Source organism: Chanos chanos, chromosome 2 (assembly GCF_902362185.1).
Source record: "Chanos chanos chromosome 2, fChaCha1.1, whole genome shotgun sequence".
NCBI classification, from domain to species: Eukaryota; Metazoa; Chordata; class Actinopteri; order Gonorynchiformes; family Chanidae; genus Chanos; species Chanos chanos.
In genome coordinates this window covers 7156272-7172467 of record NC_044496.1, presented here as the reverse complement: position 1 = coordinate 7172467, position 16196 = coordinate 7156272, and the positions used below count along the sequence as shown (strand labels likewise).

The 16196-nt window shown below is 40.9% G+C and overlaps 1 protein-coding gene across 1 annotated transcript in view; it reads left to right on the top strand.

The window, feature by feature from the left end:
* Positions 1-3935: 3935 nt before the first annotated feature.
* adcy7 (adenylate cyclase 7) overlaps positions 3936-16196 on the top strand; it is a 23369-nt gene continuing 11108 nt past the window's right edge. Inside the window, exons 1-9 of the mRNA XM_030794143.1 lie at positions 3936-4100; positions 8685-8882; positions 9795-9959; positions 10279-10428; positions 12077-12237; positions 14242-14353; positions 14885-15012; positions 15568-15726; positions 16046-16178. Of these exons, the coding sequence (XP_030650003.1) occupies positions 3936-4100; positions 8685-8882; positions 9795-9959; positions 10279-10428; positions 12077-12237; positions 14242-14353; positions 14885-15012; positions 15568-15726; positions 16046-16178 (1371 nt within the window). The remainder of the gene's footprint in view (positions 4101-8684; positions 8883-9794; positions 9960-10278; positions 10429-12076; positions 12238-14241; positions 14354-14884; positions 15013-15567; positions 15727-16045; positions 16179-16196) is intronic.

Genomic DNA, 16196 nt, shown 5'->3' with positions numbered 1-16196 from the left:
CTCTTTGGTGCATTTTTTTCCCGGCGTCTGATCTGTTTTGTGTCATTTTATGTGTCTGTTGCTTTGTGTTGTGTGGAACTGTCCATCTGCGCTGTCCTCTAGGTCACTTTGTGTCTGTTTTCAGGTCACCGTCTCTCTCTTTCCCTCCTTTCTGTTCTGCGTTGGCCAAGTTCTAGCACTGGAATGCGCAAGACTATTCTTCTTGGTCTTTACATGTGCATTTTTGGGAGCTGTTTAAACTCTCACAGACAACATCATAAACCCTCATATGACTAGTGTGACAAATGCATTCCAGTGAAATTATACAGAAAAAAAAAGTTTTGCCACAGATCACAGCTGCAATTGTATTTTGTGTTGCATGATAAAATGGATTAGTAATTCTAAACAAGTGCTATTTTTGGAAACGTTCTAATTCCCCAAACCATAGACATTAACCGTCTTATTGTACTATTGCTTTGTTTAAAAATATAGTCAATGTAATTGAATAGATGTTTCTGCATTAAGAGAAGCCTTTCCATTGTGTAGGTTTGTGATCCCCTATGCCTTTAGCTCTATCTCTGACCACTTTTCTGGAGTGTTGTTTCTCCCTGCTCTATTGTATACAGTTTTATTGGTTCCTGTCTGAGCTTAAAGCTACTCAGTTGTCTCATCTCGTTTTAGCGGCATCTCATCTCAGGCTCCTGTTTCTCTAATTCTGTGTTATCAAAGCTGTGGTGTGTAATTCTAGGATCTTGTTAGCTTTAGATATTTTCTCATTGGTGTCTCAGACTGTGTGTCAATCATCGTTCATCTCCAGCTTTAATGTTAGACTTTAAGCAACTGCTGTCGCACAAGCATTAGCGCGGTGCTTACATTTTGTAATTGATTTTTGTTGTTGTTGTTGTTGTTGTTATCCAGGGTCTCTCACAAAAGAAGTGTTTCAGAAGTGTCAAAAGTTCCTGTCTCGTTTTTTCTCAAGTTCTCATTTTTACTTATCTACAGAAAATCTTTCATTTCTCCTGTCACTTATTTCATTTTCACTGTTTACTGTGGCCTTCCACATCAGGGGACAGTCCACCTGATTCTGAAGATGGGGCCCCCATGCCTTAGAGAGGCTAGGGTGAACAGCATTTGTAGGAGAGGGGGGTGGCAGTAGTTTGTGGTAAAATGAGCAAGGAGTATCTGGCTTTTTGATTGAAGTCATTTCCTTCACACAAACTATAGTCTCTGTGTGTCTGTTCAGCCCTGTCCCCCACCCTGTTTTCTGGGTGGAACTTCCTATGGCTTCAAGTGACAAGATGCCATGATCATCTAAAACACACACACACACACACACACACACACACACACACACACACACACACTTCCTTTCATAGTAGACCCTTGCTCTAGCCCCCTCCCATTTCTGTTTGCACAGCTTCTCTCAATCTGTTTCACTGAAGACAGTGTAGCATCTGTTGGTGTGCGTGATTGTGTTTCCATGTGTCTGTATGTGTGCAAGTTTGTATGGGTGCTTTCATACATATGTGTGTGTGTGTGTGTGTGTGTGTGTGTATGTGTGTGTGTATGTGTGTGTGTGTCTGTATGTTACTGCTGTGAGCTTGCCTGAGTGTGTTGAGTTTGTTTGTGTTTTTAATGTGTGGCAGTAGAAATATATGTACATGTCAAAGTGCTCAGCCATCACTTTCTATGTTTGTTCCTTGCCATTCACAATAAACACTACAGCTGACCCCTCTGCCTCTCTGTGAACACACAGCCTAGCAAACACACTCTCTCTCTCTCTCTCTCTCTCTCTCTCTCTCTCCTCTGCTTCATCTCTGTCTGGGTTTTTCCAGCCTCTTTTATGACTCTGAGCATCTGCTCCAGGTGCCACAGTGAGATCAAACAAGAAGCTCTGCCATTTTCCATGCACTTAACAAATCTCTGAAATTACCTTTCTATTTACCAGCCAGTATATTCACAATCTATATCCAGCACTCATCTTTTCCTTGGTAGACTGCTACACGCACACGCACGCGCACACACACACAAACACACACACATGCCCTCTTATGTTATGGTCGTAGATCAGTCTTGAGGTTGGCTCTTTATTACTGAGTTTGTTGGGATTTGATTATTCACAAAGACAAAAGACCTGCTCCCTTTATGCTTTGTTCGATAAACAACAGAACAAGTAATATTTGTTTGTGTGTGTGTGTGTGTGTGTGTGTGTGTGTGTGTGTGTGTGTGTGTGCGTGTACGCACGCATGTTCCAAGCTCTTTAATCACTCCTTATTCATAGGTTTGTAAATACAACATGGCATCTCTCACTCTGCAAACTTGCTACATGCTAATTATGTTGATAACTGAACTGGCTTTTCATTCATGTTCCACTTGATGTATTTGTCAGTACGGTTTGGCTTGTACACAACGCCTCTTAAGAAAATAAAGAAAAGTTTAGAATTTGTTTCTTTCAGAGACAGTCTGAGACTGTATGAGTGTGCCAGATCACTGCATTCATTTTCTATCATAAAACATATGGCATGTGTATTCAAGATATATATATATATATCAGTGTTAATCTCTTAACCATCAACTAGGCCTGCTTGACGTTTTCTTTTGTTCTCTGTCTTTTGTAATTGGTGTCTCATAAGAAGTAATTGTGCTATTCCTGTAGACGTGATTACATAAGGATTGGAGGGCCTTTGTGACAGATTGATAGGCTACACGCTCTGCTGGCCTTTCACCCTAGAGGCCTGATTGGTTTTATTGAAGAGAATGGGACGGAGTTGGCTTTTCCTTTGTGGTGAAAGTCGTGTAGGCCAGAGACTGGCCCTCATTGACTCTGAGTGAATAGGCTACTCCATGGAGATGTTCTTCATTAGCAAGCCAGATCGTCATCAGCATTTTTTTCTTTCTCCAAACTCTGGCAGTGCACAGATAAATACAATCAGTGTTTGGGCAGTCGTGGGAACCGCTGCAGCATTGAGGGCTCATTCCCTTCAGAATAAGTTCATTTTGGTTTTCAGACATTTTATATTTTCTATTAAGTGATTTATGGAATATCTGTATATCAGCACAAGGAATACAGATCATTAAATGTTTAAAAGACTCTCTCTCTGTGTGTGTGTGTGTGTGTGTGTGTGTGTGTGTGTGTGTGTGTGTGTCTGTGTGTGTTTGTGTGCGCATGCACATGTGTGTGAGAGAGAGATTGTATATGTAGACAGAGCAAGTTTTATGACCTGTTAACAAAAGAAAGTGCTTCAAGACCCTTCCCCCACAAATGAGGCACACACAACTACCTCTCTGTCTCTCTCTCCCTTTTTTTTCCACCTGTGTGGGTGTTGGGTTAATGTAAATGTAATATCTTTTTGTTAATATTGTTCTTTCTCCCTCTTTCTCTCACCCTATAGCCTACCTCTCACAGGCTGAGACTCTGTGGACTACCTAAGGAGCTGTAAATTAGGATTCCAGGAACTGCAAGTCAAGCCTTACTTATGGGAAGCCCCGAATCCTTGAGGAGTCCTTGACGACCAAACGGACCTCCTTAACACTTCCCTCCTCCAGCCGCCAGCTGTCCCGAACACCCTCCCATCCTTACACTAAATAAAAAAAACCTTTAACCATTAAGCCTGGAGCATCCCAGTTGGAAGTTTCTGCCTGCCAACACAAAAACAGATAAAGAGACTGAGAGGGACAGGGGGAGAGAGACATAAAAAAAAAAGATTACCACAATGTCCCGAAGTTCGGCCCTTGCTAAAAAGCCAAACTGTGTCTGAAGTGATAAGCACTCCAGCTTACTTTGTCTCAGTGGAAATGCCTGCATAGTTTCTTTCTTGTTGTGTTGAGGAGAGAGACTGAGAGAGAGAGAAAGAAAGAGAGAGAGAGAGAGAGAGAGAGTGAGATCTTGGGTGTCTCTTTTGTATTCATTACTCCACCGGTTACTTCAGTGGTGACATCTGTGAGGAGTGGACGCCATGCCTGCCAAAGGAAAGTACCTGCTAAATGAACGGGAGCAGAGACTAGAGGCACTCTACCGGAAGTTTTCCTGCATCAGTCAGTACCAGCCACTGGTTCTGCTCCTGGGTCTCTCCACTCTGACCTGTGCCAGCTTCCTCATCATCTTTTTTTCTCTACAACTGGTAAGAATCTGAAGACTTCTGTATTAATGTTTATTGTGATATTTATGTATTCCAGCACTTTGGATGTGAGATGACACATGTAGGGCATGAATAAACTGCAGATTGCCAGCTTTACTCTGGAAGAACTTTCATCCACACGGCATGAAATCGTTTTGAAATCACGGCGCATTCTGTATATGTGTATGTGTATTCCCCATATGTGTATTCTTAGACTGCCAAAAATAACTTAAAACAGCATTTTATATGATGTCAATCATGTTTAATTGCTCGGTGACATCAGTTTGACATGTAATGAATGCGTGTCATATATTGATCACCAAAAGCCGGGTACTGTCCATAGTGATGCTCCAGCAGACCTGTACGTCTGCCATCTTGTTTGTGTTTTTTTCCCTTATGGCCTTACCTTCAGAATGTTAAATGTTTAAATCTGGTGACTCATTTTGTTAGTCAAATTCTGTCCACTGTATTCGGCCCTAAGGAACCTCTTGATTGCTGTAGCTTTTGTTAAGGGTCGTTATCTTAGAGATGAAGTGCTGTCCAGTGAATATAGCGACTTTTAGTTGTTTCTGAGCAGGCAAGATATTTCTGGTAACTTCAGAAGTCAGCTGTCATCTGTCCGCAGTATCATCCTCACTGATGACAAGTGAACCAAGTCCAGGGCAGCTGTACATCCCCAAACCATAACCCCGCCCTCATAAGCCCTCACACACATGTGGTGTCAATTGCATCATCAGCAGTTCTTTTTTCCTCCATACCATCCTTATACAATGTCCTTTTTTTTAACTGTATGCTACGAATCTTTTTTTACCTCTCTCTGTTCATAGAACTCTTCAGGCTTGTAGCGAATTTGTATCACTTCACGTTCTTAAAGTTTTTGAAGTGATTAGCGTCTTACGGGGCACTCTCTGAATTTTTGTAGTCAAACTCTTCTGAATAATGTAGACAAACCTGACAACATCTAAATCTACGTTCTGAATTGTGTTTCTCATCTGTTGGACTGTTCAACGTTGAAAGTGCTCTTAGGTCATCCATTATCCATCACAGAGGTCTTTCTTGGTCTATCAGGCAGTTTTGCCATACCTGAGCTCACCAGTGCTGTCTTTCTTTTTAAATGATGTTCCAAGCGGTTGTTTTGTTTTCATACCTAAAACATTTGACTGTTTTCTCCACTTGATCTATTCAGATTTTTCTGCTCTATGATTTTCCTGACTGACTGTCACTTATATGCTTTCATGCTGTCAAAAAATTTAAGTTTCAAGTTTAAGTTTATTTAGAGCCCAATATCACTGTTTACAGTCTCAAAGGGCTTTACATGCCCACAGGATTACAACAAAACAGAGCAGGGTGGCACCCCCTGACTTGATCCTCATAGCGGGCAAGAAAAAACTCCTCAAAAAAACCCAGACGCTAGGGAAAAATAGGAGAAATCTTGAGAAGGACCACAAAGAGAGGAGACCCCTTCTAGGCCAGCCAGGCGTGCAGTAGGTGCCAGCCCAGAGGGCAAACAGAAATGTTTATAAAAATATGACAAAGCCCTGTTATACATAACATTCATGCATGTTGCTTGCTTATACATCCTTAGGATATATATAAGGGGATTTCCAGCTTACGATGAATTGGACTTACAACTCCAATATATATCTGTGCTAATCCAGTTTAATGCATTTATACTTATTTGCTCTCACACACACCACCACAGTCTGACACTATCAAAGTGCCTTTATGTGTGACCTTGCATGACATGAGATTTGATCTGCATGTCCTCTGTGTGAATAAAGGACTGAGATGGGCTAACATCACTGTGATGATTGGACTGAGAGAGCCTATTTATTCAGAGGGAACAGCAGGTCTTCCTCACACTGACTTTGGAGAAAATGATGCATGATGTTACAAGAGGGTTTGTGTTATTGGAATGTTACTGGAGCTTTTTTGGAGAAGAGGCAACGTCTTCAATAGACAAAGAGATGACGACCTTGGCTGTTATCATTGGCACACAGAGTCACACTTTCCCCTGTCAGGTATTCAAAGTAAACAGTCTTTGCTGTCTCCATGTCCATCTGAAAAGCACCTCTGTGATCTCTGAGGGAAATATGAGAAAAAAAAAAAAAAAACTTTCCTGCCATTGTATTTTGCTGTTATTCCATTGTCTCTCTCCTCTTTTCCTCTCTCCTTCCCTCCCTCTCTCTCTTTCTCTTCTCTCTCTCACACTCACGCCCTCACTCGCTCGCACACATTTACACACACACACACACTTGTACATGTCTGCTCTTCCGTTATCATACAATGGCTATGCACTGACACAATGTCCAGGAATGGAGAAGAGCCCAGACAGAATACTTTCCCCTTTAGCTCTTGCGTAACTCTTTTGTTCCCTGCAGTGACTCAGTTGTTAAGCTTAATAGTTTAATAAAGTCTCTGTGAATTCTGTCTGTAAGAGGATTTCTGTGTTTTAGCTTTCCTTTTGTAACCAACAGATGGGTTATGAATTGCAGTAGGGAGGGCGGATTCAGCGCTTGGTTGATAGGTAGATAAACACATTAAGATGCAGCTGGAATTGCAGCCTGCATATGGAGGGCTTTATTTTGGCAGAGAAAGTAGTCTCACTGTCTTTGCTTTACATAAGAGATGCCTCCCATTTATGAGAGATGGCTAGAGGATTTGTGGGTGTAAGACTTGTTTTTTTTTTTTTTTTTTATGGCACTGTATACCTGTGCCCCTTCTATAGGTACAAGGGAACGTTTGTCAACAGTGACCTGTATGACAATGTCAAACAGCACGTGACATTCTGTATGAATGAAGATGGGAAGCATGACTAACCTGGAAGCACTGTTGCTTTACAGCTTATGACTACAAACAGCACATTGAATTTATGGTTTACGATTGTTAAAAAGAGGAGTCGCTTTGATTTTAACACTGTACCATAAATAAAAAAAAAAAACCCTTTTCCGTAGGACTTTGTTTATCTCAAATCGCTGAGAGGCCTATAACCAGATCAAAATGTGTAATAAAATTGTTATGATGTTTTGGGTTTTTTTTGGAAGTGCAGTCATTTGATTATCTTGATTCATAAAGTGTGATCGACTACAGGCCTTCAGCAGTTTCAGCGCAAATATTTATTACCTTTCACAAGAAATTGTCAGTTTATTTCTGTTCCTAAATGGAAAAGGAATCATTTTGTTATCTAACCACACAGGTTTCGATCTACCTAAAGCCTATGGCAGTTTAAAAATGTATGCACAATTCAGTCAGTCAATCAGTCCACTTCTGTTAAGCTAAAAGAAAATAAGCATGTCATAAATGTATCAATTACATGGCGTATATAGAGTCACTTTTATAGCTAAAGTAATATTGCGCTCTCACAGAGTTGTGGTAAAAGAGACGCTAACACAGTTAAGTCATATGTAATCTTCCAGCCAAATATAATGAGGCAAACTGGCGCCTGAAGCTAGTGTTCATTTCTTGAAGTCTTGAACTTCGCTTACAAAAGCCTTCATTTAAATGTAATAGTTTATAGCAGTAATCATTTACATGCGAAAAGGAATTGGGTTTTGTGCAGTATTTTTGCCTATACATGCAAAATAGTGTTCTTTGTTGTTCTCCCCAGCCCTCTAGTCTCCAGTCAGTTTCTTCATGGTGGTGAGCTGTTTCTGTGTGACTTAGAAGAAGACATTGTAGAGTTCTCAGTGTTTATGAGTCTGACCATTGTTTGTCTGTGTGGGATGTTCTCTTCCATTGAATATTTTGGTAATAGACATTTCAGTCTAGAGCTGAGCAAAATCTAATTTAATTAGGAATCGCTCCAAGCTTATGCACCAGTTGCAAGTCATACAAGTTCCATACACGGAAGCATCCTCCGAATATTTGAGTGAGTGAGTGGGTGAGTGAGTGAGAGAGAAAGGAGAAAGAAAGATTAAGACTCACTGACTGACTGAGTACAGCAGAGAGGAGAGAACCGAATGAGAATGAGAGTGTGTGTGTATGGGTGTGAGAGAGAAGGAATGTGTGTGTGTGTGTGTGTGTGTGTGTGTGTGTGTGTGTGTGTGTGTGTGTGTGTGTGTATGTTTGTGCATGCGCGTGCATGCATACGTGCATGTGTGTGTGTATCAGTGTGTGTGTGTATGTGTGTTAGGGATGGTATAGAGTTGTAAACTCCTTTTTACATTCTTCAAATGGCCCACAGCATCTGAATGAACAGTTGAAGGAGATGAAGGTGCAGAATGAAGGCTCTTGCCCTTTCTGCTACCATGGCAACTAACATGCTCTTTAGAAAATTCTCAGTGATGTAGTCAATTTCTTGGAAAGAGCAGCTGCCTTCACATTTTGTCAAGAACATGTTGATGTTTAGGGCAAAAAGGCCTGACTTTGTGAAAGAGCCATTTTGATAAATGTCATATTCAGACTCGAGTTGCAGCAATGTCTATGTGTGTGAACTGAATGTAGTTACATGTTTCTTAGTACAGTGTATTAGCTAAATATTACATCTACAGTTGTATTTTTAATAAAACAACACACCTTGTGTCACGGTGCCAAGGGGCGTGTATGTGTGTATGTGTTAATCGTCTGCTACATCAATCTTTGTTTCAGAGAGCTGAGGACCACAGCGTGTTTGTGGGTGTGGTGAGTGGCAGTCTGTGTTTGTTTCTGGCCGTGTTTGTACTGGTGTGTACGGAGACTCTGCCCCAGCGCTGGAGAACCCTGCTGGGAGTTGCAGTTTGGGTCACACACCTTACCATGGGCTTCACCTTCATCTTCTGCGGAGGACAAATCCAAGCTTGGGACCAGGTATGCCAACTCTCACACACACAATTTTTAAAATTTACAGAGCCATGGAACACTCTTACCACCCCATTAACCTTTTTTGGGATCTTTATTTTTTGTTGTATTTTTTTGTCTTTGACTACTGAAGGTGTGTCAGCTTTGTAACCAAAAACATTTGGAAATTTTTAAACTCAAAAATGGAAGCTCAGCTTATGTTTATTATATTATTGGGATATTGACTTGGCTGCAATTAAAGGGGAATTTTGCTCTTGTTGACACATGGGTCCATTTAGACTATTGCTTTCTTGTAATTAAATCGTCAAAGCTGTTTTTCTGATCCGCTACTTTAATAGACCAATACGTATGATTGTTTTGTTGTTTACATTTTGATAATTAATAAATATATCAGTATACTTATATCAGTATATCAGTATACTAGTGAAAATAGCTTTGTATCCTGTTTTGAAGATTACTTGTATAAGATGCTTCTTAATCCTTAGTCCAGTGAGACCAGAAGAGAACTGCCTCAACATGGTCAGTAATCACATAGAAAACCCTGCGCTGAGAAGCAGTAGATTTTATTTGTTGTTGTTTGTTTGTTTGTTTCTATCTGTTAGATTTTTTTTATTCGGAGACACACTGTGGACACGTGTTACTGACAATGGATAGCAAAGTAAATGCATCCATGTAGTTTTCAGTGTGTTTTAGGTTGTCATGGACAATGTACACGTTTGATGAAAAAAGAAAAAAAAAGAAGAAGAAAAGAAAAACTAAAAATCCAAGTAATTGTTGAAAAAGGAAAACATGTCGTGCACTTAAATGACAATGTGCTTAAATCTCTCTCTCTCTCTCTCTCTCTCTCTCTCTCTCTTTCTCTCTCCCTCCCCCCTCTCTCTCTTTTCCTTCCACTCTTTTCCATTCTCTCTCTCCCTGCAGGTGCCATTCTTTCTTTTCATCATTATCAGTGTTTTCACCATGCTGCCGTTTCGGATGTCCTATGCAGTCATTCTCAGTGTGGTTACCTCCCTCTCACATATCATCACCTTAACACTTTACCTCACTGTCATAAGCCACGTCCGGAGACCCCACCTGGCCAGTCAGGTACAGTTCCACTTCACTCCTAACCTGACTTGTATGCCATACATCTTATCATTTAAGGAAAAAATTCCTTTTCATTTTCTTAGTTTCAAATCAGCTGAATTAAACTCTTTGCCCCAACTTTACTTAGATTAGCTTTCATCGATTTATGCATTTTGCTGTTATTTCACTGTACAGCAATTTCTCACCTTTCAATATAAATCAATTGTGATGTTAAATGTGTTTTTTTTTTCATTGCTTGGAAATTATTTTAAACAGTTCAGAAATTATTCTGAAATGTCAGATGGTTTCTTCACTCAATATAATTTGTCATCTCCCCTAGTTGCTGTCCAATGTGGTGGTATTCTTATGTGGCAGTGTGGTGGGGGCCTTCCATAAAGTACTGATGGAGCGAGCTCTACGGCAAAGCTTCCAAGACACGCTGAGCTGCATGGGCATCCGCATGAAACTGGAGATTGAGAAGAGACAACAGGTCAGCATCTGCCTCAAATAACTGCCATACAGTCTGTTTGGTTTTCAGAAAACAGATTGGTTGTCAGTGCTCAGTTTGTTGGTCAACCCAAAGCAGTCAAGTGTCTGTTAGTCTGTCTGTGATGTCTGTTTCTCTATCTGCATCTGTCTGTCTAACTTGGGAGTGTTGTTCCATGTCTTTGGTGTGTTGGATTTCATGGATTTTTTTTAAGTGCTCACTTTATTAAAACTTGATTTATTACAGTATTATGTTTAGAACAAATTGTTTCATCTTAAAATCTGCAGTGGCTGTAGAGACCATTAAAAAAAAAAACACATTGTCCCAAACTAAATTAATATCTCAGTATCTGAGGAATAGTTTTAGATTCGGTTACTACCTAAAGCGGAAAAAATGCTTGGACATTTAATGATGTCTTGGCTCTATCGGCCCGGTATTTTTCAAGTGTTGCCAAGGGAAAAACTCTAGAATTCATAAAAGAGCCCTACTTTAATAATTGTGTCATTTTCAGTTCATTTGGATTTAAGCATTATGTGGTTAGCAAAGGGGTGACCTCACAGGGAGGGATGCCAGAGTGCTGTTAAGTCAGCCAGAGCAGAACCAAATGAGAGGGCAATTAACCTCAGTCAATGAGTGTATGTTTGTGTAGTGAGACTATAGGCAGGCTGAGCCAAAGAGCGCTCAGCTTGTTAAAGCTCTTGAAAACATGTCCTAGCATTGACACTGGGGTCACACAGTGTCCTCCCTACAGAAAAGCATTCCGGGGAAAAAAAAGTGTCCCTTCCTTGTCTACCTTCATAAGATCTATGGGATCCATTACAGAGGCCAGGACACAAAAGACATTAGTTGTGCACCAGTACTTTTATTGTTTCACAGCTGAAAGAGTTGGGGTTGAGAAAGAGGAGAGCACAGGCATAAAATAAGAGTCAGAGAGCGTCAGAATAAATGAGAGAGACAGAGGCGCTGAAAGCGAGAGTGACATGAGTGCAAGATGTTGATGGAGTAGGTGAAAGCTTAAGGAGGGCAGAGGTGTGCAGTTGCCATTTGGCTGTGCTGTGACGTCCCCCGTCCCCCCCTCCTCATTTAAATGGAAATGAGCCTCAGAGATGTGAAGACAGACTAAACGAGTTAACTCCTTATTCACCTGTTACTGCCGAATTTGCAGTGACTGCTCTGCTGTTTGCTCCCAGATCTATGCACTCCCCTACATGATAATCCAGTCAAGCTGTACCCAGAGTGAAATCCTCCTTTACCCTCTTAATCACGAACACACTGGCCCTTATTAGTGCAGTCAGCAGAGCATACAGAGACACCCTTTGACAGCACTGTAATAATAAGACAAGGCTAATAAGAAAAAAAAAACCCAAAACATTATGCTTTTTCACCGATAGGCTCATATTAAGCGCAGATTATTCATACAGCGATTTGTGTACATGCAAGCACATGGACATATGTTTATGTGTCTGTACGCACATGTGCACATGAATATGTATGTAAGTTATAAACATATATAGATATGTTATATATAAGTAATAAGTAATAAATATTTATATATTTATTTATGTATCTATGTATGTATTTATGCTAACACGTGTGTGTGCCAGGTGTGTGTGTATCTTGTCATAAGTTAACATTTGTTGGTGATTTTCAGGAGAACCTGTTGCAGTCAGTGCTGCCTGTCTACATTTCCATGAAGATGAAGTTGGCCATCTTGGAACGGCTGCAGGAGTGCAAAGACAAGGCAGACCAACAGAGGCTGGTCAAAGACAACAACTTCCACAGCCTCTACGTCAAGAGACACGAGAACGTCAGGTACACGCAAACGCTCAGCTCCCATCTTCCTCCACTTCTCCAAACACTGTCAAACATAAATTAGCTGACCTCCAAATATATTATATTAGCTATATTAGCTGACTTCCAACTAAACACTCACATTAACTTGTTGTGACATACTGCAGTGATGTCACATAATCACCATGCAGGCATATTGAGTTAGTTTAAACAATTGTCTATCATGCCCAAGTACACTGTTAATACCAGTTAAAAGGCTCTGTGATCAGATTTTCCAGTGCTCATTTTCACAAGAAGAGTCTGTGCTGTTTACACTGTAGTGTTGCATTCAGTGATGTGCTTACACATTTATACCCTTATGCAAAATTGTACGTGACAACCATACTGGACTATGTTTTGACGTGAGCTGTATAGACAATAAAGTTTTACCTGACACTTCTCAGTGACATGGAGGTTGTGAATGGTCTGTGTAAACACTTAGCTTTGCATAAACCTTGTCATCATTACTGTTCCTTTGTAATTTGGCTGGATAAGCTGACTGTGGTGCAGTCCTGGTCTGGACTATAGTCACACAGCAGTTTGTAAGTTCCTCAAAACAGACAGTGGAAACTCGACGTCTTAGTTCTACTTCCCGATTATCAGTCTCTTGCTTTACTTTTAGGCTCTCGTTTCTTACCCAATTTCTGGCTGCTTTTCCCGAGTGGACTTAGCTCACGTTAATTCAATTAATTTCATTTCCCTATCACCCTGGGGAGGTTTCTATTTATATTTTCCTCTGTCTCGCACACAAGAAGTCCAGTTCTCATAGAAGCTTTTATATTTAGACACATTTGACTTAAGCTAGTGTTTGTTTTGTGACTGGATGAAACTTAAACGTTCATTTGCTGCGTTGTCACTCTGTGTAGCTCATAAAACAGCGTGCAAGGAGTCAGTCTGTCATAGCTTTACTGTTCATTCAGAACGTGATGACAAACACTTTGTGTGCTAGTGCCGAACCTCTGACCGGATGGATCTGAGTGTTTGTTTGAGACGTTTGGCAGTCACTCTGAGCTGTGAAGCTATCCAAAAAGTCTGACGTGAGGATGGGCGTTCGAAGTCTTTAAGCTGTTTCACAAATGTTCTTTTTATGGGGGTGCATTCGTCAGCTCAGCCCTGGACAAACACCTCTTTCCATTTAGTGTCACTTCGTGTTTTTACACAGCTTGATTTTTCCTCTCAGAAAACACTTCAATCCATCAGCCCTACTGAATGTTTTCAGTGGTATATCCATGCCCACACTACTATGTATACCAAGGGAGAATTACCCCTTTAGCATCTGGGTTTTATTGTGCTAAGTCCCAACAGTACAAGGTATGTGCTCATGCCAGCCAAGCATTGGGGTGTGGGGTGTAAATAAATAAATAAATAAATAAATAAATAAAAATACTAATATTATATGTATTGCATTTATATATGTTTTATTTATATATGTTTTACTTATATGATATTTCTTTTTTTTTGATGGGTTAAGTGGAAGACACTCCAGGGGACTGATGAGTTGTGAGTTGATGAGTTGGATCTGGCTGTAGCTCATTTGTGGTCTGTTAATGATGACAGGGTTTGGCAAGGACTGGACACCAAAGGAACATCCCAGTCAGAAAGTTAGCTGGAGAGTAGCCCCCAGTGGGGGACTGACTTCAACTTAACTCCTCAGTCTCTGAGGGGCTGTTATATTTTCTCCTATTCAGGGAAATGCTCCTCTAGTGTGTTAATCAAGAATATAAAAGCTCCTTGTGACCTCACGCAACTCTTACTATATCGGGAAACATTCATTCTACTCGGTGAATTTGATTTGTTCAGGAAAAAAATGGAGTCTGAAAGAAATCAGCGCTAAGTGAGTTGTTGTTCTTATGCATGCCATACCCTGCAGTCGTCTTTTTATCGAGACCCAGTCATGCTCCCGACTTCCCTCGTTTCCCTTCCCCCGAGTCCACTCACAGGTGTCGATCTCTATAGTTACCTTTTCCCCTCTCTCTTCTCTTGTAGCATACTGTACGCCGACATTGTCGGCTTCACCCGACTGGCTAGCGATTGCTCGCCCAAAGAGCTGGTGATTATGCTTAACGAGCTCTTCGGAAAATTCGACCAGATCGCCAAAGTAAGTGTCATCTCTCGGTCAGTGACTCACACTCATTAATCAGCATTACAAAGCCTTAAACCCAGTGTCAGACGTGATTACTCTGGACTCAGCTTTTGGGTCACACCACCTTTTTTCACTTCTCACAGCCTCGTATGCTAGACCCTGGTCAAATATGTATGAGTAGTTTTCGTTTGGCTAGCCCCGGCCCACATGTCTAACAGATTTAGCTTCTTGTCCCAACATCAGACAACGGAAAAGACTGGATAAGTAAGTGGACTGTACTGCAGGCTTACTTGGGCGTTTCTGTCGGCTTTCCTTTGACTCATTGTGACTCACTGGGCCTTGTCATCGAAAGAAGAAGACAAGAAAAACTAGCAATGGGCAATGGAAAAATCCTGAATGCACATCTGAATCTGTTATAATAATTTATCCATTTTGACAATAAAAAGAAAAAATTGTCTGAATACTCTGTATCTATTCCATTCAGTATTGACTACTGTTAATGTATTATATGTCAGCTTTTTTTCTTATGTTTGTGTGCCTGCTTAGGAAAATGAATGTATGAGGATTAAGATCCTGGGGGACTGTTACTACTGTGTGTCTGGCTTGCCTGTCTCATTACCCAAACATGCGAAGAACTGTGTGAAGATGGGCCTGGACATGTGTGAGGCTATTAAGTAAGTGTCGAGCCATTTAGGAATTCACACACACACACACGCACGCCCACACACACACATATGCACACCTGCATACAGGTGTACTCATATACTCCCTCTGTTCTTTGTGCCTTAGTTTATAGAGCAAACAACCTTTAAGATATCTCTGAATGAAGTCATTACTTAAATGGATTGTAGCCAGTCAGTTTAAGGGACTGTATACATGATAAATTCTGCACTTTGTGTGACACCACTTATTAAATATTTTGAAGCATTTAAATGAACATTTTGTAAGTGGTTATCAGTGGCTATGAGTACATTGAGTAGACAGTAGGGAGAGCAAACACATACTCCATGTGTGTGTGTGTGTGTGTGTATGTTTGGCTGCTCAGTGGGTATTCACACCCTGATATTCACAGGGCTTTATTTCGCTGCTGTGATGCTGTGCCAAAAATCAAGAGAGGACAATGACAATATGAGACATGATCATAGTGGTGCTTATTCTGACCTGGATCACTTCTGCTTTCCCACGTGAAACACAAAACTTAGCTCCCACATTTCCATGATCTTCTGCAGACAGGTTCGCGAGGCGACAGGCGTAGACATCAACATGAGAGTCGGTGTGCACTCCGGGAATGTCCTCTGTGGTGTGATTGGCCTCCGCAAGTGGCAATTTGATGTGTGGTCACATGACGTCACCTTAGCCAATCACATGGAATCTGGAGGTGTGCCGGGGTAAGCATAATAGCCATCATTATGAATGCATTTTCACCATGATAAGCATGGTATTTTTTTCACTATGCTCTTTCTCACTGAAGCACTTCACATGGGAGGGTCAGTTCAATTCAGTTCATTTCAGTTCAGTTCAGTTTACTGGCACTATTCAGTTCACTTCAGTTCTCAACTGAGAAAGTTCAAAGTTCATTCAGTTTACATCAGTTAACTTCAGTTCTAGTCAGTTAAAATAACTTGAACTTTATTTTAGTTGTGTTAAGCAAATGTCACATTAGGTCTGGTTTCAGAGCACTTTGTCAGAGATGTTTGCTTTCCTCAGGCGTGTCCATATAACGGAGGCCACTCTGAAACACCTCAATAAAGCCTATGAGGTGGAGGAGGGCAACGGTCATTTGAGAGACAACTACCTGAAAGAGCTCAATATCAAAACATACCTGGTCATCGACCCAAGGGTGAGTCACCTGCATTTA